The sequence below is a fragment of the Anomaloglossus baeobatrachus genome, chromosome 3 (genome assembly GCF_048569485.1).
Source record: "Anomaloglossus baeobatrachus isolate aAnoBae1 chromosome 3, aAnoBae1.hap1, whole genome shotgun sequence".
NCBI lineage: Eukaryota > Metazoa > Chordata > Amphibia > Anura > Aromobatidae > Anomaloglossus > Anomaloglossus baeobatrachus.
Window position 1 is genome coordinate 25,791,421 of NC_134355.1, and position 24,863 is coordinate 25,816,283.

The following is a 24,863-nucleotide window of genomic DNA, read 5'->3' on the forward strand; positions in this document are numbered from 1 at the left end:
TCCCCATCTTTGCAGCCATGTTTTCCCCATCTTTGCAGCCATGTTTTCCCCATCTTTGCAGCCATGTTTTCCCCATCTTTGCAGCCATGTTTCCCCCATCTTTGCACGTTTCTCTCCATCTTTGCACGTTTCTCTCCATCTTTGCAGCCATGTTTTCCCCGTGCTCTCCATGTTTTCCCCGTGCTCTGTTTGTATATGCCCCGTGCTCCCATGTTCCCCCCGTGCTAGCTCTGTCCCCCGTGCTCCCCATGTTTCCCCCGTGCAGGCTCTGTCCCCCATGTGTCCCCCGTGCGCTCCATGTTTCCCCCGTGCAGGCTCTGTCCCCCATGTGTCCCCCGTGCAGGCTCTGTCCCCCATGTTTCCCCTGTGCAGGCTCTATCCCCCATGTGTCCCCCGTGCGCTGCATGTTTCCTCCGTGCAGGCTCTGTCCCCCATGTTTCCCCCGTGCGCTCCATGTTTCCCCCATGCAGGCTCTGTCCCCCATGTGTCCCCCGTGCAGGCTCTGTCCCCCATGTTTCCCCCGTGCAGGCTCTGTCCCCCATGTTTCCCCCGTGCAGGCTCTGTCCCCCATGTGTCCCCCGTGCAGGCTCTGTCCCCCATGCGTCCCCCGTGCAGGCTCTGTCCCCCATGTGTCCCCCGTGCGCTCCATGTTTCCCCTGTGCAGGCTCTGTCCCCCGTGCAGGCTCTGTCCCCCATGTGTCCCCCGTGCGCTCCATGTTTCCCCCGTGCAGGCTCTGTCCCCCATGTGTCCCCCGTGCGCTCCATGTTTCCCCCGTGCAGGCTCTGTCCCCCATGTGTCCCCCGTGCAGGCTCTGTCCCCCATGTGTCCCCCGTGCGCTGCATGTTTCCCCCGTGCAGGCTCTGTCCCCCATGTGTCCCCCGTGCGCTCCATGTTTCCCCCGTGCAGGCTCTGTCCCCCATGTGTCCCCCGTGCGCTGCATGTTTCCCCCGTGCAGGCTCTGTCCCCCATGTGTCCCCCATGCAGGCTCTGTCCCCCATGTTTCCCCCGTGCAGGCTCTGTCCCCCATGTTTCCCCCGTGCAGGCTCTGTCCCCCATGTGTCCCCCGTGCAGGCTCTATCCCCCATGTGTCCCCCGTGCGCTCCATGTTTCCCCCGTGCAGGCTCTGTCCCCCATGTGTCCCCCGTGCAGGCTCTGTCCCCCATGTGTCCCCCGTGCGCTGCATGTTTACCCCCGTGCAGGCTCTGTCCCCCATGTGTCCCCCGTGTGCTCCATGTTTCCCCCGTGCAGGCTCTGTCCCCCATGTGTCCCCCGTGCGCTGCATGTTTCCCCCGTGCAGGCTCTGTCCCCCATGTGTCCCCCGTGCAGGTGTAAGGGGTGGGCAGACCCCTTACAAGGAGGCGCAGTTTTCCCCCCTGAAAGCTGTTAGGCTATGTTCACACTAGAAAAATGATTTTTCTTAAGAAAATTTCTTAAGAAATTTCTTAAGAGTGCACCTGTGTTAAAAAACGCACCAAAAACGCACCTGCGTTTTTGCCGCGTTTTCGGTGCGTTTTTGGTGCGTTTTCGGTGCGTTTTTACCACTGGTTGCTCCCTGCGTTATTGTGCCAAATATCTATGGCAAAAAACGCAGTTAGCTGCAGAAAAGAAGTGACATGCTCATTCTTTTTCTTAAGAAAATCTACTGAAAGAATTTTCTTAAGAAAAAAACGCAGTGTGCGCACAGCTAATTTTTTTTGCCATAGGTTTTGCTGGGGAATGTCTGCAGAAAGGTTACAAGAATTTCTCAAGAAATTTCTGCAGCAAAAACGGACCAAAAACGCAGGTGAAAAACGCAGTGTGTGAACATAGCCTTAATGTTGATGTTATTAATAAAAATGTTTATACTGTTTTAGTGGGTTTCCCCTAGTGGCCGGGTGGGACTGCTGCCCCCATAGAAGCAGTGCAGGAGAGAGGTGGAGCCGGCAGCTTGGGGGAGGGAGAGAGTGTGTTGTAGAAAAAAGGTTTTGAGTCTGGAGGCAGTCGAGTCCGGGACAGGAGAGAAGGAGCAGTGGGGGCAGGGTGTGGGAGCTAGGTGAACAGCGTATGGAGAGAAGAGAAAGAGAAAGTGTCCTCTATGGTGAAGCAGGTTTGAGTGGGTCGAGTCTGCGGTAGCCGGAGTGGGAGCCCAGGTGAAGTAGAGTAGCCGGGCACATCCCCACGAGAGGAGACGACAAGAACAGGTTTCCCCCCCCATCAGGAGTTGTGAACCGAAGCTAACAGATTACTGCCATTGTTGTGAAGATGCGTGCAATAAACATGCCTTCTGATTCAACTGATCTTAATCTGCAAAGTCTGTATACGTCTGATAGCGTTCTCTGTATCACCACACTCTGCCCCATCAAACAATCTCCTGTCCCAAAAGTGACGGCGGGGCCGGGGGTTAGCCTGGCATACAAAGGGGCCACGACTACAACCCCCGAGGCACCCCCGGCACCCCGTTACATGTGGCGTAGTCGGCAGGATCCGGATTATTGGCGAAGGGTCCCGATTCCATGGTGGGAAGAACAAGTGGTGCCTAAGGCGTTGGACCGGGCACAAGATGGCGCTAAGATGGCCGCCGTCTTCACGAGTACAGCGAGCGCGCGAAGAATTGGCGCCAAAAGAAAAACCCTGAGCTGGCCGGCGAAGAAAAAGAAGTGCGGAGTGCGCCGCTTAAAGAGGGGAGGTGCTGGCCCCAGGATGTTGTTGAAGACATGTGAAGAGGCCGGCGTTACAGGAAAGAAGAAGGGCCGCCTATGCTGGGCCGATTTGATGTGCGAGACTGGGGGTGGGGCGTATACAAGAGCGGGAAAAGAAGGCCCGCCTCCACCTTCCCCAGCTTCTCCACCGTCCCCGGCGCCATTACAGGAAGGCCTGCAAGAGACGCCAACTCAGAGACGGACTCCGAGCGAGATGGAGACCCCGAGAAAACAGCATGCTGCAGTGGGCGCGCTGGTAGCAACCAGCCTGGGGAGAGGACGCCCGAAGCAGACTGCGGTCGCGGAAGGACTTACCCTTAACCTACCGGCTGTGCCAGGAGGACCGGAGCGGCCCACAAAAGTAACGTGGGTCACTTCCTGGGATGCCGCGACCGGTGAGACCTCGACTGAAGTCCGGGCCACCTACAAGGCGCAGCTACGGCCAGGAAACGAAACCCTGGGAGCACCTCTCCAGAGTCCGGAGGTGGTTACACCAGACAAGGTGGGTCCCCCAGCCCCCACAGAAGTTCCGACCCCGGGAGGGCAACATACCCCGGAGTTAGAAGAAGACGAGTGGGGATTCTTTTGGGAGCCGGTAAAGCCGACACCCCTGACTCGGCGACCGTCCCCTCCACCTGAAACCGATCCAGTGCAAGAGAGGTTACTAGCCGAGACCGTGGCCCGTGAGATGATGGCCGGTCCCCTCAGCGAGGAGTTTGATCGGCAATGTACCGTTGGCACCGTGGTCAAATTCAACCAGGCCCAAGGCTACGGGTTCCTTGAGGACGAAGAGACCGGGGACCATTTTTTCTACAACTGGGTTAACCTGGACACTGAGGGCTTACCACAACGCCTTCATACCCTGTACCCGGGAGAAAAGGTGAAGTTCCGGAGAGAAGTGGGATGCCGGGGCCTCTTTGCCGTGGGAGTGACCCGGATGCCCACCGAACAAGAGGCCGCACAGTGGCAACAAGAGATTGAGTGGGAGGAGTGCCAATACCGGAGACGCACGCAACAGAGACCGGTGCTGGCTGAGACTTGCCGGCCGAGAAATACGCTGGCGGTAGCACCCAAAATGGTTACCGGACCGGCAGCCGAGATGGAGAAGGGGACACCGGCGGTGTTAGCGATCCACCAGAGTCTGGTAACACACCCGGTGGTCGTCGTTGGTAGTCCCCGGCCGTCGCGTTCAGCTACCCCATCACCCCCGTCGGGGGTTGAGGAGCCCAAACCGGAGACAGAGGGGGTAGAGCCCGGAGGCTGCGCCGCTTGCCAGGCCAATCCCTGTCCGACTATGTGAGGGCCCAGCGGGCTGAATGGCAGCGTGCATACTACCCCGAGTGAATCATAGTGACCGGAGGCGGTGGACATACTTGTGTTAAATACCGTAGTTATGGAGAAGAACCGGTGAAGAGTTAAAGTTGTAACCACGTTCAAGGTACCGAGCCCGGAGGGAGCCTGATGCTGAACTGTGCCAGGACTCCCCTCCGTGATGTTGACGGAGGCTTTATTGTTTGTGTTCCCTGCCTGCAAAGACCGGGAGTGCTGTGAAAGCCTCTGGGCAGAAGATCAGCCAAGACCGGGAGTGCTTGTTAACGGCCTCCGGGCAAATCTACTGCAAAGACCGGGAGCTCCCATGGAGGGACTCCGGGCGCCGGACTTGTGCGCCCCTTGAGTGTGCCTTCATGTGAACATTTTAAGGTTTTTATAAAAGTGACTTTGCTGCTAAATTTGTGTTTTGCAGGTGCGGGCCTTGCCGGGAGGCTAAGGCAAAAAGAGGGGAGGAATGTAAGGGGTGGGCAGACCCCTTACAAGGAGGCGCAGTTTTCCCCCCTGAAAGCTGTTAATGTTGATGTTATTAATAAAAATGTTTATACTGTTTTAGTGGGTTTCCCCTAGTGGCCGGGTGGGACGGCTGTCCCCATAGAAGCAGTGCAGGAGAGAGGTGGAGCCGGCAGCTTGGGGGAGGAAGAGAGTGTGTTGTAGAAAAAAGGTTTTGAGTCTGGAGGCAGTCGAGTCCAGGACAGGAGAGAAGGAGCAGCGGGGGCAGGGTGTGGGAGCTAGGTGAACAGCGTATGGAGAGAAGAGAAAGAGAAAGTGTCCTCTATGGTAAAACAGAGTTGGGTGGGTCAGGTCTGCGGTAGCCGGAGTGGGAGCCCAGGTGAAGTAGAGTAGTCGGGCACATCCCCACGAGAGGAGACGACAAGAAGAGGTTTTCCCCCCCATCAGGAGTTGTGAACCGAAGCTAACAGATTACTGCCATTGTTGTGAAGATGCGTGCAATAAACATGCCTTCTGATTCAACTGATCTTCGTCTGCAAAGTCTGTATACGTCTGACAGCGTTCTCTGTATCACCACACTCTGCCCCATCAAACAATCTCCTGTCCCAATAGTGATCTGTCACTCTCTACCTGTCCTCCATGTGTAGTGTGGGGTCTGTCACTCTCTACCTGTCCTCCATGTGTAGTGTGGGGTCTGTCGCTCTCTACCTGTCCTCCATGTGTAGTGCGGGGTCTGTCGCTCTCTACCTGTCCTCCATGTGTAGTGCGGGGTCTGTCACTCTCTACCTGTCCTCCATGTGTAGTGTGGGGTCTGTCACTCTCTACCTGTCCTCCATGTGTAGTGTGGGGTCTGTCACTCTTTACCTGTCCTCCATGTGTAGTGCGGGGTCTGTCACTCTCTACCTGTCCTCCATGTGTAGTGCGGGGTCTGTCGCTCTCTACCTGTCCTCCATGTGTAGTGCGGGGTCTGTCGCTCTCTACCTGTCCTCCATGTGTAGTGTGGGGTCTGTCACTCTCTACCTGTCCTCCATGTGTAGTGTGGGGTCTGTCGCTCTCTACCTGTCCTCCATGTGTAGTGCGGGGTCTGTCCCTCTCTACCTGTCCTCCATGTGTAGTGTGGGGTCTGTCACTCTCTACCTGTCCATGTGTAGTGTGGGGTCTGTCACTCTCTACCTGTCCTCCATGTGTAGTGCGGGGTCTGTCGCTCTCTACCTGCCCTCCATGTGTAGTGTGGGGTCTGTCACTCTCTACCTGTCCTCCATGTGTAGTGTGGGGTCTGTCACTCTCTACCTGTCCTCCATGTGTAGTGTGGGGTCTGTCACTCTCTCCTCCATGTGTAGTGTGGGGTCTGTCGCTCTCTACCTGTCCTCCATGTGTAGTGTGGGGTCTGTCAATCTCTACCTGTCCTCCATGTGTAGTGTGGGATCTGTCACTCTCTTCCTATCCTCCATGTGTAGTGTGGGATCTGTCGCTCTCTTCCTATCCTCCATGTGTAGTGTGGGGTCTGTCACTCTCTACCTGTCCTCCATGTGTAGTGTGGGGTCTGTCGCTCTCTACCTGTCCTCCATGTGTAGTGTGGGGTCTGTCGCTCTCTACCTGTCCTCCATGTGTAGTGCGGGGTCTGTCGCTCTCTACCTGTCTTCCATGTGTAGTGTGGGGTCTGTCGCTCTCTACCTGTCCTCCATGTGTAGTGCGGGGTCTGTCACTCTCTACCTGTCCTCCATGTGTAGTGCGGGGTCTGTCGCTCTCTACCTGTCCTCCATGTGTAGTGCGGGGTCTGTCGCTCTCTACCTGTCCTCCATGTGTAGTGTGGGGTCTGTCGCTCTCTACCTGTCCTCCATGTGTAGTGCGGGGTCTGTCGCTCTCTACCTGTCCTCCATGTGTAGTGCGGGGTCTGTCGCTCTCTACCTGTCCTCCGTGTAGTGTGGGGTCTGTCGCTCTCTACCTGTCCTCCATGTGTAGTGTGGGGTCTGTCGCTCTCTTCCTATCCTCCATGTGTAGTGTGGGATCTGTCACTCTCTACCTGTCCTCCATGTGTAGTGCGGGGTCTGTCGCTCTCTACCTGTCCTCCATGTGTAGTGCGGGGTCTGTCGCTCTCTACCTGTCCTCCGTGTAGTGTGGGGTCTGTCGCTCTCTACCTGTCCTCCATGTGTAGTGTGGGGTCTGTCGCTCTCTACCTGTCCTCCATGTGTAGTGTGGGGTCTGTCGCTCTCTACCTGTCCTCCATGTGTAGTGCGGGGTCTGTCGCTCTCTACCTGTCCTCCATGTGTAGTGCGGGGTCTGTCGCTCTCTACCTGTCCTCCGTGTAGTGTGGGGTCTGTCGCTCTCTACCTGTCCTCCATGTGTAGTGTGGGGTCTGTCGCTCTCTTCCTATCCTCCATGTGTAGTGTGGGGTCTGTCACTCTATATCTGTCCTCCATGTCTGTGCTCGATGTATGACGCAGTGTGTGCACTGAGCCGTAGCCGCGTATCACAAGGGCGGCTTTATAAGTCACTGATGTAAGGTTGGAGTCCTGCAATCTCCGTCTTATCTTCTGCACTGATCCGTGTTGCGCAGCCTCTGTGTTGCGAGTCGTCCTTGTCCTTGTTCTCGCTGACCCTAGTGGAAAACTGATAATCCAGTCACTAATATTTATTTTTATTACAACATTCTGTTTAGATAAGTAAATGCTAGAACCTGGTGACTTTTTTTGTTTTACCTTCCCCCCCCCCCCCCCCCGTTGTGTATATGTTAAACAGCGTCTGTGACTTATTCCTGACCGTCATTCCCAGGCTATGATGGGGTCTGTGATGAATCCAGTCACTCGTAGACCACATCCACACCACGGGAGAGCTCTGCACACTTTCCTATTTCTTGCTTTGTTTGTTGCAAAATAAAAATAGTTCTGACAAATTTCACACTGGGCGCTGGGGCTATTTTAGAGTCCTTCTTCCGGTCCTTTCAGGAAGAGTTTTCAGTAGTTTCCTTATCATCAGAGGCAGGGTTACATGACTGATAACACCTCTTTATACAGCTGATAACACAGGATCCACCAATCGCAATAGGTGATGTCACAGCTCACCTCCTCCTCTTCCTATACAATGACTGATCACACCTCTGAATATAGTAGATACCACAGGATCCAACCTTCACAATAGGTGATAGCACAGCTCACCTCCTCCTCTTCCTGTACAATGACTAATAACACCTCTATTTACAGTAGATAACACAGGATCCACCAATCACAATAGGTGATGTCATAGCTCACCTCCTCCTCTTCCTGTTTAATGATTGATAACACCTCTATATATAGTAGATAACACAGGATCCAGCATTCCCAATAGGTGAAGTCACAGCTCACCACCTCCTTTTCCTGTAAAATTATTGATAACACATATACAGAAGATAACACAGGGTCCACCTTTAACACTAGGAGATATCATAGCTCACACCTCTTCCACTTCTGTACAATGGCTGATACCTCTATACACAGTTAACACAGGATCTACCGTTTACAACAGGCGATGTGAGCGGTGTACAATAACTGATAACTCCTCTATATACAGTAGATAACACATGATCCACCATACAATAGGTGATGTCACAGCTCACCTCCTCCTCCTCCTGTTCAATGACTGATAACATCTGTATATATGGCAGATAACACAGGATCCACAATTCACAATAGGTGATGTCACAGCTCACCTCCTCCTCCTTTACAATGATTTAGAGCATCTCTATGTAGAGCTGATAACACAGGATCCGCCAATCACAGCAGATGTCACAGCTCACCTCCTCCTGTTCAATGACTGATAACACCTCTACATACAGTAGTTAACACAGACCCACCATTCAGAATAGGTGATTTTACCATCTCACTTGTTCCTCCTTCCTTCACAACGACCTTTGCACACGCTTATTAGTTGTTTCAATGCAAAAGATAGTGTCTGGGCCTGTACAGTGCTGCTAATGTACGTGTGTTGTTTCCTGACACAGGATGTTAGCGTTTCAATAAGTCCCAGTGGTGAGTTTAAAAATTGCAAGAATTCTAATATTTGTATAAAAAAAATTTAAAAAAATTGTGATTATGGAGAAAAAAGTGAAAAAAATGAACACAAAAAAACCCCTCAATAGTTAATTTTGTCATCATCGTTTCCTATGAGAGGCGACTGTGACACTTATTTATCTTCTGTGGTCAGTGATTTGAACAGGAAGAAAGATGTGATGTCCAAATCACAATGTGCCGGGAACACGTGTGCGGCTTTCACAATAGGAAATCAGATGAAGGATGGCGTTTCTAGAGAACGCGCGCATATGTGACCTTCACTGCTCACCGGATGGGGACACCCAGAGGACATTATCGTTTTTGGCTTAATTGCATTTATTTTTGGCTAACTTATCATTTTTGCAATTGAGGTTTATTAACGCTGCATCATTTGGCTTTTAGCCTCTGTTTCCCTGTCCTCCGCTGTGTAGAGTATGAGTTCACTGAGATTTTTTTTTTTTACTTGGCGTTTGTGTCCTCCCCCCCCCCCCCCTCCCCCCCGAACGCTTCTATCCTGATGTATGGCCACAGACCACAAAAAAGTTGAGTTGAACTCTAATGTGGTCCTAAGTCAGCTAAAAGGAGTTCAGAAAAAAGACAGATAGATGTTCAGAACTGTTGGCCAGAATTAGCTCACTGATGGTTTCTCAAGTAACTCACTTGCAGCCTGTGGGTAAACAAAAACCTGAAATTACATTCTGAAAAAGGAATGTTTTGGTTTTTTTTTATATGTGTGTGTGTGTGTGTGTGTGTGTGTGTGTGTGTGTGTGTGTGTGTGTGTGTGTATATATATAATTTATTAGTGCATGCCCTCATCATCTCCCGCCTCAACCACTGCAACCTCCTGCTCTCTGGCCTCCCTTCCAACACTCTTGCACCCCTCCAGTCTATCCTGAACTCTGCGGCCCCCTTAATCCACCTCTCCCCTCACTATTCCCTGGTCTCTCCTCTCTGCCAATCCCTTCACTGGCTTCCCATCACCCAACGACTCCAGTTCAAAACATTAACCATGACATACAAAGCCATCCACAAGCTGTCTCCTCCCTACATCTGTGACCTAGTCTCCCGGTACCTACCTGCACGCAACCTCAGATCCTCACAAGATCTCCTTCTCTACTCCCCTCTTATCTCCTCTTCCCACAATCGTGTACAGGATTTCTCCCGTGCCTCCCCCATACTCTGGAATGCTCTACCCCAGCACATCAGACTCTCACCTACTGTGGAAAGCTTCAAGAGGAACCTCAAGACCCACCTCTTCCAACAAGCCTACAACCTACAATAGCCCTCAGTCCAGAAGACCACTGCGCAACCAGCTCTGTCCTCACCTATTCTACCATCACCCATTCCCTGTAGACTGTGAGCCCTCGCGGGCAGGGTCCTCTCTCCTCCTGTAGACTGTGAGCCCTCGCGGGCAGGGTCCTCTCTCCTCCTATACCAGTCTGTTTTGTACTGTTAATGATTATATATATATATATATATATATATATATATATATATATATATATATATATATATATATATATCCATACACATATATACATACATATATATATATATATATATATATATATATATATATATATATATATATATATATTATATTTTAAAGTTAATATATATACACGGAGGCAAATCTGTCTATTTTCCATCACATGAATGGTTTTCGTGAAACATCCGTGTGACACCTACCGGAAAAAATGGATGATAGTGAAATTAATGTTTTTGTTATGTGTGAATGATGTGCAAAGATAGAAAAATTATAGCTATAGAGAGAGAGATGGCTTATACAGTTATTTAGCCAAATAAATAATTAAAGGAAAAAAATGACGTGGTCTTCGTCCTTCTTTTCACAACCAGCCAAGGTAAAGCAGGCAGCTGGGGGCTGGTATTATCAGGCTTGGAAGGTCCAAGCTGACATTACACAGCTGACATAAACCCCCAAAGATATTTCCCCGATTGCCACCGCATCAGGGCTATTTTTTTGTAATCTGATAACTGAGTTCCATTTCTTCTCTTGTCTACCTCTTCATTTATATCTAATTCTGCTTCCTTCTTAAAAACGGTTCTAATGGATGCGCCACTTCTGGGGTGGCTGCGGGCTGCTATTTCTAGGCCGGGAAGATCCAAATAACCATGGACCTTCCCATCCTAATAATTCCAGCCCCCAGCTGTCTGCTTTATCTCGCCTGGTTAAAGAAAAGGGTGGGACCTCAAATCATTTTTTTCCTTTAATGATTTAGCTGTTCTATCTATCTAGGAAGGATTTATCTATCATTTTTCTATCTTGGCACATCTTTTACACATAAAAAAACATTAATTTCAGTATCATGCATTTTTTTTTTCCCAGTACCGGTCACATGGATGACACACATGTACACGTCAATGGACAATACAGACTGCAACGTGTGTTTCTTTGTCGCTCCATTGGGAGACCCAGACAATTGGGTGTATAGCTTCTGCCTCTGGAGGCCACACAAAGTATTACACTTTTAAAAAAGTGTAACCCCTCCCCTCTGCCTATACACCCTCCCGTGGACCACGGGCTCCTCAGTTTTATGCTTTGTGTGGAAGGAGGCACACATCCACTCATGCATTCTCATACATAGTTATGACGGATGGAAGAAAAGAGGACCCCGATGGGGTCCCCGGCATGTTCCCTTCTCACCCCACTATGTCGGCGGTGTTGTTAAGGTTGAGGTACCCATTGCGGGTACGGAGGCTGGAGCCACATGCCGTCTCCTTCACCATCCCTTATGCGGCTCTGGGAGAAGTGGGATCCTAAGCGGTCATCCACGTGCTGGGACCATGCTCCATCCGCAGCCCCTGGTGGAACCTGCCGGACCGGAGCTTCTACACCCCCAGGGACCGGGCCCTGCAACTTGGAGGTACTCTGTGTCCCCATGTGGGGACTGTACAGGGAGGGAGGTCGCACCTTCTCCCCGGAAGCCGCGGTAGTTCCGTCCGTTGTTTTTTTTTTTCGGCGGACTTCCACGCCGACCGTGCCTGCTTGTCGGGCACGGCCTTAAATTTAGTCCCCGGCTTCGCCGCGGCCTAGTTGCGCAAAATCCCGCCCCTGGGCCTGCCTGTCAGGGGTAAGGGCGGGATTACCGACATGACGTCGGCTTTGAGGGCTGGAGCATCTTTACATGTCTCCCCCCACCCTCATTGACCACTTGGGGACTCCAGATTCCCGCTCTTTGCTGGCGCCGCCCTCGGCTCCACACCCCCCCTGAGAGCTCCGGCGGCCATTTTTAGCATTCTGCCGGTGGATGCTACTCAGCGGCAAAGCTCTGCAGCTCCGGGGGATCCACACGACAGGGAATCTGGAGGTCACACTCCGCTCGTTAGCGGTTGGTAAGCCACACCGGTCACCCGGTGCTGGTCCCCCTAGGGTGCCGGTGTGTGTGTGTGTGTGTATATATAATATATATATATATATATATATATATATATCTCTATATATCTCTGTTCGGAAAGGCTGTATACCCTTTTCCCATATACCCTCAGTGGTCACTCGCCTAAGAGACAACAGCATGTCGTCCACAAGGAGCAAAGCTACTAAGGCACAGATTTTTTTCGCGGCCTGTACCTCTTGTGGGGCTATGTTGCCTGCGGGATCCACCTACCCTCACTGTGAGCAATGCTCGACTCCTGCCACGCTTGCTCAGCCGGAGCCTCGGGCACTTGTGGGACCCTCGGCTCATGTAGATCCCCCTGCTCCCCCTGAGCAGGCTGCAGGGACAGAGGCACCGTCGTTGGCCTCTTTCGCTGAGACACTCTCAGTCACTTTCTCAATCCATTGCACAGTCTATGGACAAATGGTCATCTAAGCTCCTTGAGGCATTGCAGTCCAGGCCGGGCCCTTCACAGGCCCCGGCCCCTGTTAGTTTGTCTCCTCCAGGCCCTTCTTGGTCCGCGCCGCAGCGCGCTCCCAGGATAGCCTCTAGGTCCCAGGCGGAGGACTCCTGCCTGGATCGCAGCCCGAGGCCAGCTAAGCGGCCTCGCTGGGACTCTTCCCCGGCGGACGTGGGAGCTCAGGGCTCTGACCCTGACTTCACCCTTAACCTTGATGCCCCTGAGGGGGACGCCTTGGTAAATGATCTTATCTCGTCCATCAACAAGGTGTTGGATCTCTCACCCCCACCTCCTCCTGTAGAGGAGCCGGCTTCTCAACAGGAGAAACACCAATTTCGATTCCCCAAACGTACGCGCAATATGTTTTTTGATCACTCTAACTTCAGGGACGCTGTCCAGAAGCCCAGAGCGGTCCCGGACAAGCGCTTTGCTAAACGGCACACAGACACGCGTTATCCCTTTTTACCTGAAGTCGTTAAGGGCTGGGCACACTCCCCCAAGGTGGATCCTCCAGTCTCCAGATTGGCTGCTAGGTCCGTTGTGGCTGTTGCCGATGGCTCATCCCTGAAGGATGCCACTGACAGACAGATAGAGCTCTTGGTGAAGTCTATTTATGAGGCCACGGGCGTGTCTTTCGCCCCGGCCTTTGCGGCCGTGTGGGCTCTCCAAGCAATCTCGGCATGTCTGACTGAGATTAATGCCGTCACGCGGAATTCTGCTCCGCAGGTTTCTTCCATGACCTCTCAGGCATCAGCATTTTCGTCCTACGCCATGAACTCCGTCCTGGACTCCGCTAGCCGTACGGCTGTGGCTTCCGCTTCCTCCATGGCCGTTTGCATTACCCACATTTCTTTCATTCCTACAATCTGGAATGGACAAGGGTTTGTCCCTCGGCTCTCTCAAGGGCCAAGTGTCGGCGCTCTCCGTGTTTTTTCAAATGCGTCTAGCCAGGCTTCCGCAGGTCCGCACGTTCCTGCAGGGGGTTTGCCACATGGTTCCACCTTACAAACGTCCGTTGGAACCTTGGGATCTTAATAGGGTCCTGACGGCTCTTCAAAAGCCGCCTTTTGAGCCGCTGCGGGATGTCTCTCTATCACGCCTTTCGCAGAAGGTGGCCTTCCTGGTGGCAGTCACGTCACTTCGGAGAGTGTCCGAGCTTGCAGCGCTGTCATGCAAAGCTCCCTTCCTGGTTTTCCACCAGGATAAGGTGGTTCTGCGTCCTGTCCCGGAATTTCTCCCTAATGTGGTATCCCCTTTTCATCTGAATCAGGATATCTCCTTACCTTCCTTTTGCCCTAATCCAATTCACCAGTGTGAAAAGGATTTGCACTCTTTGGATCTAGTGAGAGCACTCCGGTTCTACGTGTCTCGCACGGCGCCCCTGCGTCGTTCAGACGCGCTCTTTGTCCTTGTCGCTGGCCAGCGTAAGGGCTCTCAGGCCTCCAAGTCAACCTTGGCTCGGTGGATCAAGGAACCGATTCTCGAGGCCTACCATACTTCTGGGCTTCCGCCCCCTTCAGGGTTGAAAGCCCATTCTACCAGAGCCGTAGGTGCGTCCTGGGCATTGCGGCACCGGGCGACGGCTCAGCAGGTGTGTCAGGCAGCTACGTGGTCTAGTCTGCGCACTTTCACAAAGCACTATCAAGTGCATACCTATGCTTCAGCAGACGCCAGTCTAGGTAGGCGAGTCCTCCAGGCGGCGGTTGCCCACCTGTAAGAGGGGGCCTTTTTTCGGCTCTTTTTATTGAGGTATTGCTTTACCCACCCAGGGACTGCTCTTGGACGTCCCAATTGTCTGGGTCTCCCAATGGAGCGACAAAGAAAAAGGGAATTTTGTTTACTTACCGTAAATTCCTTTTCTTCTAGCGCCTATTGGGAGACCCAGCACCTGCCCCTGTGCCCTTCGGGCTGGTTGTTCTTTTGTGTACACATGTTGTTGATGTTGATTTGTTCTTTGGGTTCATGGTCTTCAGTTGTCCGAACATCCTTCGGATTGAATTTACCATAGACCAATTTATAAGTTTTCTCCTTCCTGCTTTTGCACCAAACTGAGGAGCCCGTGATGCACGGGGGGGTGTATAGGCAGAGGGGAGGGGTTACACTTTTTTAAAAGTGTAATACTTTGTGTGTCCTCCAGAGGCAGAAGCTATACACCCAATTGTCTGGGTCTCCCAATAGGAGCTAGAAGAAAAGGAATTTACGGTAAGTAAACAAAATTCCCTTTTTTTGACCCGGGTATGTGACGGGGGCCTTATTCTGAGCTCCTCTTTGATTTAAGACCAGAGATCACATCAATGTTGAATGTACAGGGAAAAAAGACACGGTAAAAGCCGAACGGTGCAAAATGTTTAATATAACCCAATTGCAAAGATATTTATTAGCCCCAAATACATGCATTTCTGTAAAATAAAGAAATAAAATAATTTTCCCCAAAAGTGAACAACCCCTTTAAGGGTTTATCGCGGGTCCCAGTGGGCTCCCTCTAGTGGTAGATACAGGCAAACATCTTGCCTTTCTTTCGGTTTATCAGGGGAATTTACTATTTACAAAAGTATTCACGCCTCTTAGTAAATTATAAGCATGAAAGGAGGAGGACGGGCATCAATCTGCAGCGTGTAATGAGGGGTGCGCATAATAGAGCAGTGGTGACGGCGATTAGCCATCCCTATTATAACACTGCCGTACTATTAGGACGTGACTCCTTTATGGTCTATTAACCTTTTCATGCCCATAGCAGTAACATAAATCCGTCTCCCGCTCCCAGTCATGTGATGGTGGTCATTGATGGTTTCTGGGTCCGGCAGATGACAATGGGCCACTTGTTCGCTGTCGGTACAGTCCCCGCTGTGTCGCTTCCCTCCTATAATGACGACTTTTTTCTTCTTATTACAGATCTGTCCGGATGTTTCATTCCTTCCCTTTTCATTTCGGGGGTAACTCCGCCGCCCTCTCGAGCCTTGTGGGCAGCAACACTTCCAATAATTCCGAGAAGTATTGCTATGGTGGCCATACTGGAAGCACCGTCCTCCAAGGGGTGACATTCGGAGGAGTCCCTACAGTCCTGGTGCTGGACGTCGCCTGTTTTGTGGTAGGTGGTCCTAATCATATATACAAGAGTTTCCTTTCTATAGGATGCCCCCATTACCTAATGTTTTGGGTAATTATTATGCTTACCATGAAGGGCCATTTACAGGTTCGACATCGCTAATAATATATCGTCGGGGTCACGGTGTTTGTGACGCACATCCGGCGTCGTTAGCGACATCGCAGCGTGTGACACCTATGAGCGACCTTAAACAATCGCAAAAGTATTATAAATCGTTGGTCTGTGACGCGTTCATTTACCAAAAATCATTTTCTGGTCAGTAGCGCGGTTGTTTGTCGTTCCTGCGGCACCATACATCGCTATGTGTGACACTGCAGGGACGACGAACATCTCCTTACCTGCCTCCACCGGCAATGCGGAAGGAAGGAGGTGGGCAGCATGTTCCGGCCGCTCATCTCCTCCCCTCTTCTGCTATTGGGCGGCCGCTTAGTGACGCTGCAGTGACATCGCGGTGACGCCGAACGCACCTCCCCCTTGAAGGAGGGATTGTTCGGCGGTCACAGCGACATTGCTGAAAAGGTATGTGCGTGTGACGCTGCCGTAGTGATAATGTTTGCTACGGCAGCGATCACCAAATGTCGCACGAACGACGGGGGCGAGTGCTATTGCGCACGACATTGCTAGCTATAGCTGGCGATGTCGCAGCGTGTAAAGCACCCTTTAGATACACCTTTGCAGAATTATCCATTGTGTCCCCAAATAGAATTATCCATTTCTTTGTACCCGGCACACAGCAGCCTCCATAAAGTCATTTTTGGCTCAGTTTTTTCACATATGCCCCCCCACCATTTGATTTTTAGAATGTTTTGAAAAAATGAAAAAATGTGTTTTTTTATATATATATATATATATATATATATATATATATATATATATATATATATATATATATATATATATATATATATATACGTATATATTTATTTTGAATTTATGATGCACTGCAACTTTGTAATTCACTTTTTTTCTCTATCTCTTTCCGTTTTCGAGATAAAAATGCTAACTCCGTTGTTTTCCACCTGGTGGCGCTATAGGTGGATTCATTGCGTAGTGCATGGCAACTTTACTATACCTAGACACCACTTCTATGCCTATAGCTGCCGCCGCTCTCAAGTTGATGGCGGTGGACAGGATATGGGTGGACACACTGTGTGTGTTTGTATGTGTGTGTATATACAGTTAGGTCCAGAAAAATTTGGACAGTGACACAAGTTTTGTTATTTTAGCTGTTTACAAAAACATGTTCAGAAATACAATTATATATATAATATGGGCTGAAAGTGTACACTCCCAGCTGCAATATGAGAGTTTTCACATCCAAATCGGAGAAAGGGTTTAGGAATCATAGCTCTGTAATGCATAGCCTCCTCTTTTTCAAGGGACCAAAAGTAATTGGACAAGGGACTCTAAGGGCTGCAATTAACTCTGAAGGCGTCTCCCTCGTTAACCTGTAATCAATGAAGTAGTTAAAAGGTCTGGGGTTGATTACAGGTGTGTGGTTTTGCATTTGGAAGCTGTTGCTGTGACCAGACAACATGCGGTCTAAGGAACTCTCAATTGAGGTGAAGCAGAACATCCTGAGGCTGAAAAAAAAGAAAAAATCCATCAGAGAGATAGCAGACATGCTTGGAGTAGCAAAATCAACAGTCGGGTACATTCTGAGAAAAAAGGAATTGACTGGTGAGCTTGGGAACTCAAAAAGGCCTGGGCGTCCATGGATGACAACAGTGGTGGATGATCGCCGCATACTTTCTTTGGTGAAGAAGAACCCGTTCACAACATCAACTGAAGTCCAGAACACTCTCAGTGAAGTAGGTGTATCTGTCTCTAAGTCAACAGTAAAGAGAAGACTACATGAAAGTAAATACAAAGGGTTCACATCTAGATGCAAACCATTCATCAATTCCAAAAATAGACAGGCCAGAGTTACATTTGCTGAAAAACACCTCATGAAGCCAGCTCAGTTCTAGAAAAGTATTCTATGGACAGATGAGACCAAGATCAACCTGTACCAGAATGATGGTAAGAAAAAAGTTTGGAGAAGAAAGGGAACGGCACATGATCCAAGGCACACCACATCCTCTGTAAAACATGGTGGAGGCAACGTGATGGCATGGGCATGCATGGCTTTCAATGGCACTGGGTCACTTGTGTTTATTGATGACATAACAGCAGACAAGAGTAGCCGGATGAATTCTGAAGTGTACCGGGATATACTTTCAGCCCAGATTCAGCCAAATGCCGCAAAGTTGATCGGACGGCGCTTCATAGTACAGATGGACAATGACCCCAAGCATACAGCCAAAGCTACCCAGGAGTTCATGAGTGCAAAAAAGTGGAACATTCTGCAATGGCCAAGTCAATCACCAGATCTTAACCCAATTGAGCATGCATTTCACTTGCTCAAATCCAGACTTAAGACGGAAAGACCCACAAACAAGCAAGACCTGAAGGCTGCAGCTGTAAAGGCCTGGCAAAGCATTAAGAAGGAGGAAACCCAGCGTTTGGTGATGTCCATGGGTTCCAGACTTAAGGCAGTGATTGCCTCCAAAGGATTCGCAACAAAATATTGAAAATAAAAATATTTTGTTTGGGTTTGGTTTATTTGTCCAATTACTTTTGACCTCCTAAAATGTGGAGTGTTTGTAAAGAAATGTGACAATTCCTACAATTTCTATCAGATATTTTTGTTCAAACCTTCAAATTAAACGTTACAATCTGCACTTGAATTCTGTTGTAGAGGTTTCATTTCAAATCCAATGTGGTGGCATGCAGAGCCCAACTCGCCAAAATTGTGTCACTGGCCAAAGATTTCTGGACCTAACTGTGTGTGTGTATGTATGTATGTATGTATGTATATATATATATATATATATATATATATATATATATATATATAATATATATATATATATATATATATATATATATATATATATATATATATATATATATATATATATATATATATATATATATATATATATATATATATATATATATATATATATATATATATATATATATATATATATATATATATATATATATATATATATATATAAATTTGTGCACCTCCTCCTCCCCACCAAAAAGTTTCCATCCCACAGAAACTGTGTTCAGGTATTTTCTACATGGATCTTAAAGCGGTTTTATTTAAGTAAAGAAAAAAAATCCAGAGTTTGTTTGAAAGTTTTCATAAAGTTTAAAGGAAAAAAAATATTTATTTATTTTTTTTTTGGGGGTGAGGGGATAATGTTGCAAGAGGTTATATCGGTGATAAAAGCATGGGGAGCTGATCCGTAAAATTCAGTGATTAAAAAAAATAAACAAAAAAAAGATTTTATGTTAAATCCTGTTATGCATATTTAAAATACCTGTGTATATATTATATCACATGCTGCACACACGCAGATGTATTATACATATTTCTTCCCCCAGCTGTTGTTGCTGATTTTCTCCGTCATTCGGAAGAATTTCTGGGATTATGGACGGGTGGCTCTTGTGTATGACAGTCAGAGGTACGTAATGACGATTATTTGGTTTAAAGGGCCATTGCTTCATTTCCTTCTCAGAAAATCCTCATACTTTGTTGTATGTGACACCATTTTTGCTTTTTACCTTGCAGCGTTCCACAGAGAAGATTCCAGAGATTATCCTCATCATCCTCCTTTAACGAGGCGCTAGAGAGGGACAAGGTACGTGGAGCATCTGTCATTACACATCAACGCCTTTGTGTCCCTTGCACTTGATCATTACAGATTATAATATAATTATCCACCCCTGAATATAAACACATTTTCCATTCAATTAAAGCAAGCAGATATATTGAAAATGACGAGGAATTGAAATAGAAGCTTCATTGCAAAGTTCTAAATTAGTAATTAAAGGATCAAGCCTAGATGAGATCAGTGCAGCCTCTTTATATCATATATGATATATTATATATTTAATGTTTTTTTAGTTATGTCCTTCTCAGTGATTTAGCTTTTAGTTCCATGTACAAAATAATAATACTAATAATAATAATTAATAATAATAAAAAAATAAAAAATCCGCCACACGTGTATAGAACTTATTATCCTTACTTTTTCCTCTCCTGCATTTTATTTACTGCCTTTTTTATATGCTTTTTTTTTTTTGTAGGGATTTTGCTCATGGATATCGTCTGCATTTCAGATGCAGTAAGTACATGGGGGAGGGGGAGTGATCTATACGTCCTGAGATACCAGCACCAGAGGAGGAACTGAGCTCCAATGCAAAATCTATAATAGGGCTCCCCACCTAATCGTGTCAGATGGGGTTTTGGGGCTCAGGTGCGGCTGCTCCCCCTGCACTCTGTAGAGCTCTGCCCCTGACCAGCAGGTACAGTCACGACCAAAAGTGTTGGCACTGTTGAAATTGTTCCAGACAATTTAAGGATTTCACCCAGAAAATCACTGCAATTACATATGTTTTGTTATACACAGGTTTATTTCCTTTTTGTGTTTTCGGAACAGCATAAAGAAAATAACTGAGAAAGAAGACAAATTGGACAAAATTTCACACAAATCCTCCAAAATGACCCGGCCAAATTATTGGCACCTTCAACTTAATATTTGGTTGCACACCCTTTACCCTCTGGAATAAATCCCTTCCATCAGTCGCCCCCTATACCCATCCACAAGCTTCTTCCACCTCTCATCTGGAATCTTGGATTCTTTTTTTTATAAACTGCTCCAGGTCTCTTGTATCTGAAGGCATCTTCTCTTTTCTCTTCTCTTTTCTCTTTTCTCTTCTCTTTTCTCTGTTCTTTTCTCTTTTCTTTTCTCTTTTCTTTTTTCTCTTCTCTTTTCTCTTCTTTTCCTTTCTCTTTACTTTTTCTCTTTTATTTTCTCTTTTCTTCTCTTTTCTTCTCTTTTCTCTTTTGTTCTCTTTTCTCTTTTCTTCTCTTTTCTCTTTTCTTCTCTTTTCTCTTTTCTTCTCTTTTCTCTTCTCTTTTCTCTACTTCTCTCTTTTCTTTTCTCTTCTCTTTTCTTTTTTTCTTTTCTCCTTTTTCTTTTCTCTTTTCTCTTCTCTTTACTCTTCTCTTCTCCCAACAGCAATTTTCAGATCTTTCCACAGGTGTCAATGGGGTTTAGATCCGGACTCATCACTGCCACTTCAGATCTCTCCAGCGCTTTGATTCCATCCATTTCTTGGTGCTTCTTGAAGTGTTTGGGGTTATTGTCCTGCTGAAAACCTCCTGACCTAGGACGCACACCCAGCTTTCTGACACTGGACCCTACATTGCCACCCAAAATCCTGTGGTAGCTTCAGATTTCATGATTTCTTGCACACAGTCAGAACCCCCAGTTCCAAAGGCAGCAAAACAACCAAATCCTCTATGTGCCTTCACCATGAGTGACTGTAGGTGCTGTTTTTTGATTTTTTTGTAGGCCTCATTCCGTTTTTGGTTAACAGTAGAATGGTGCGCTTTACTAAAAGGCTCCATCATGGTCTCATCCATCCACGGACCGCTTTCTCAGAAGGATATTGGTTACTTGCGTACACTTTGGCTTTTTTATGTCTCTTTGTCAGCAGTGGAGTCCTCCTGAGTCTCCTCCATAGTGTTTCATCTTATTCAGATGTGGATGGATAGTTTGTTCTGACACTGATGCCCCCTGAGCCTGCGTGACGGCTAGAATTTCTTTGGAACTTGATTGGGGAGGCTTACCCACCATCCAGACTATCCTGTGTTACAACCTTTCATCAATCTTTTCGTGCCATCCACATCCAGGGAGGTTAGCTATAGTGCCAGGGATTGTAAACGTCTTGATTATATTGCGCTCCGTTGACAAAGGAACATCAAGTTCTCAGGAGATGGACTTCTAACCTTGAGACTGTTGATATTTTTTAACAATTTTGGTTCTCAAGTCAGTTCTCTCTTCCTCTTTCTGTTCTCCGTGCTTAGTGCAGCACACACAGACACACAATGCAAAGATTGAGTCAACTTTTCTCCTTTCTATCTGGTTTCAGGCGTGATTTTCATATTGCCCGCACCTGTTACTTGCCACAGGTGAGTTTGAACGAGCAACACATGCTTGAAACAAAGTTATTTACCCACAATTTTGGAAAGGTGGCAACAATTTTGTCCTCCCCATTTTGGGGGTTTTGTATGAAATGATGTCCAAGTTGCCTTTCTTTTATGTTCTAATACTCACAAAGGAAATAAATGTGTATAACAAAACGTGTGAAATTGCAATTATTTTCTTGGAGAAGTACAGTGGTACCTCGCTTACCGAGTAACCCTCTTAACGAGAATTTCGCTTAAAGCTTTCTGTAAATTTGTAACCCGCTTTACAAGAAAGCTTTGCTGTACGAGCGAAATTCTCACCGCACACACTTCCGGTTTCGTCCATCCACCACACTCTGACCCGCACTTGCAGTCCACATAAACACACACATGTATGCACACACATACAGTATTATGCTCACCTTACCTTCCGTTCCACCGCCGGCCTCATGGTTCTTGTAGTTCCCGGGTACATCGCGACGTCCTCGCGGCGAACTACAAGACCCAGGAGGCCTGCGATGGAACAGAAGGTAAGGTGAGCATATAATATAACATAATATGTTTACCTTTCGTTTCATCGCCGGCCTCCTGGGTGCTGTAGTGCGCCGCTGCGCTCCAGTCCACGCTGTGTATCTGCATCAATAGCGACGAGGGAGGAACTTCCTGTCACCGCTAATGAAAGGCAGAGCGCTGGCCAATCAGAGGCAAGCAGCTCTGCCTTTGACGTCAGCGCTCTGGCCGGGAAGTTCCTGCCTCGTCGTTATGGTAACGCGTTACACAGCCCGGCCCCGTACCAGAGAACAGCAAGTCCCAGCAGACCGGCGATGGAACGGAAGATAAGGTGAACATATAATATGTGTTTGTGTGAGTTTGTGTGTGGTTGTGCATGTTTGTGCATGTTTGTGCGTGTGTGGAATGATAGAATAGGGGACCAGGATGGGACATTTTAGAAGTTGTGGAACGGATCGTCTGCATTGCATTATTTCCTATGGGAAATCTTCCTTTGCTGAACGAGTACCTTGATTAACAAGCACATGCCCAGAACGGATTGTTCTCGTTAACCAAGGTTCCACTGTACTTCATTTTCTGGAACCATTTCAAAGGTGCCAATACTTTTGGCCATGACCGTAATATTAGTCGCTGCTATAAGTCCTCTCTCCTCCTATACCAGTCTGTCTTGTACTGTTAATGATTGTTGTACGTATACCCTCTTTCACTTGTAAAGCGCCATGGAATAAATGGCGCTATAATAATAAATAATAATAATAATAATAAGTCAAGGCCGAGAGATCTGAAAACTGAGCCACTGGGACGTCCCAGTATCACGCTTGATTGCTAATATGGTGATATTGGCCTCTGATCTCTTAAAAGGAAAAATAGGATTATTATTAAAATCAATTTTTCACTATAAAAATATATATATTTCTTCGGCGCTCCATTGGGAGACCCAGACGATTGGGTGTATAGCTACTGCCTCCGGAGGCCACACAAAGCATTACACTAAAAAGTGTAAGGCCCCTCCCCTTCTGGCTATACACCCCCCGTGGGATCACGGGCTGCTCAGTTTTCAAGCTTTGTGCGAAGGAGGTTAGACATCCACGCATAGCTCCACTGTTTAGTCAGCAGTAGCTGCTGACTATATCGGATGGAAGAAAAGAGGGCCCATGCTAAAGGGCCCCCAGCATGCTCCCTTCTCACCCCACTCTTGTTGGCGGTGTTTGTTAAGGTTGAGGTACCCATTGCGGGTACGGAGGCTGGAGCCCACATGCTGTTTTCCTTCCCCATCCCCCTGAGGGCTCTGGTGAAGTGGGATCTTACCGGCCTCCAGGCTCTGAGGCCGGGCTCCATCCACAGACCCGGAGATCCTGCTGGATACGGAGCTGGGTACCGTCAGGGACAAGGCCCTGCAACATTCAGGTACTCTGTGTCCCCGTACAGACAGGCACAGACACACTCCAGCGTTGCTGGGTGTTCTAGTGCGCCGGGGACAGTAGCGCTGCGCGCTTGGGTTATACTCACTGCAGCTTAGCTGAGTGAGTTTATGTGTGGGGAACTACCGCGCCGGCCGCCCCCGGAGACTGCGGCGCGGCTGAGACTTGTGGTGCGCCGGGGACTTCGCGCCGACCGTGCTTTTACGACGGCAGCGCTTATAAATCTAGTCCCCGGCTTCTGCGGCCTAGTTACGTTTCGTTCCCGCCCCCAGCCCTGTCAGTCAGGGAAGGGGAGAGACGCTGTACAATAGTCAGCGCCGAGGGCTGGAGTCTTATTTACATACTCCAGCCCTCTCACTGGGCACAGTGGGACGCCAGTTTCCCGCTCTTTGTCTGCAGCACGCCCACGGCCCGCCCCTCTTCACAGGACGCCGGCAGCCATTCCTGCACGCAGTCTGAGCTGGAGAACGGACATAGCCCTGGGAGACCCAGACAGGGGATTCTGGCGACCACACACCCGCTGTTAAGCGGGCGATAAGCAGCACCTAGGTGCTGACCCCACTAGTGCCACAGTGTTGTTTTGTGTACTTTTGTCTGTACCTATATATTGCACTGTACGGTCGCTTCTTGGCTTATACCCCTATATTGCTCTGAGGAGACAACAGCATGTCATCCGCAAAAAGCAAGGGTGCCAAGGCACAGGCTTTATATGCTGCCTGTACCGCATGTGGGGCTGATCTACCGGCAGGTTCCACTGACCCCCATTGTGTGCAATGTTCGGTCCCTGTGCCACTTCGTCAGCCGGAGTCTATGCTAGTAGTGGCCCAGGCAGAGACGCCTGTGAAACCTGCCCCGGTGACGGGGACAGAGTTTGCAGTTTTTGCTGATAAGATGTCTGTGACTATGACAAAAATTCTAGAAACTTTGCAGTCCAGGCCGGTCACTCAGACCATGGGCACTGCTGATTCAATGTTCCCCGGTCCCCCTCAGTTGGAACTAATCCGTGCTCCAAGGGGGTCCCAGGCATCACAGGCTGAAGGCTCTGACTCGGACGACAGTCCCAGGCAGCCTAAGCGAGCTCGCTGGGAGAGACCCTCGGCGTCATCACGCTGGTCAGGGTCTCAGCGAGAGGATTCTCTGTATGATGAGACAGAGCTAGGTGATCAGGAGTCTAATCCTGAGACTGCTGTCAACCTGGATACCCCTGATGGTGACGCCATGGTGAATGATCTTATAGCGGCCATCAATAGACTGCTGGATATTTCTCCTCCAGCGGAGGAGGCAGCAGCACAGCAGGAGAAATTCCATTTCAGGTATCCCAAACGTAAATTGAGTACTTTTCTGGACCACGCTGACTTCAGAGAAGCAGTCCAGAAACACCATGCTTATCCAGATAAGCGTTTCTCCAAACGTCTTAAGGATACACGTTATCCCTTTCCCCCTGACGTGGT

General features: G+C 48.7%; 1 protein-coding gene across 1 annotated transcript in view; it reads left to right on the forward strand.

Annotated features, from left to right (window-relative positions):
- The window catches only part of TMEM63A (transmembrane protein 63A), a 106,531-nt gene that overhangs the window by 34,278 nt on the left and 47,390 nt on the right, over window positions 1-24,863 (forward strand). The window contains exons 2-5 of the mRNA XM_075339069.1: window positions 15,234-15,429; window positions 18,889-18,968; window positions 19,076-19,145; window positions 19,594-19,631. Of these exons, the coding sequence (XP_075195184.1) occupies window positions 15,244-15,429; window positions 18,889-18,968; window positions 19,076-19,145; window positions 19,594-19,631 (374 nt within the window). The 5' untranslated portion in view covers window positions 15,234-15,243. The remainder of the gene's footprint in view (window positions 1-15,233; window positions 15,430-18,888; window positions 18,969-19,075; window positions 19,146-19,593; window positions 19,632-24,863) is intronic.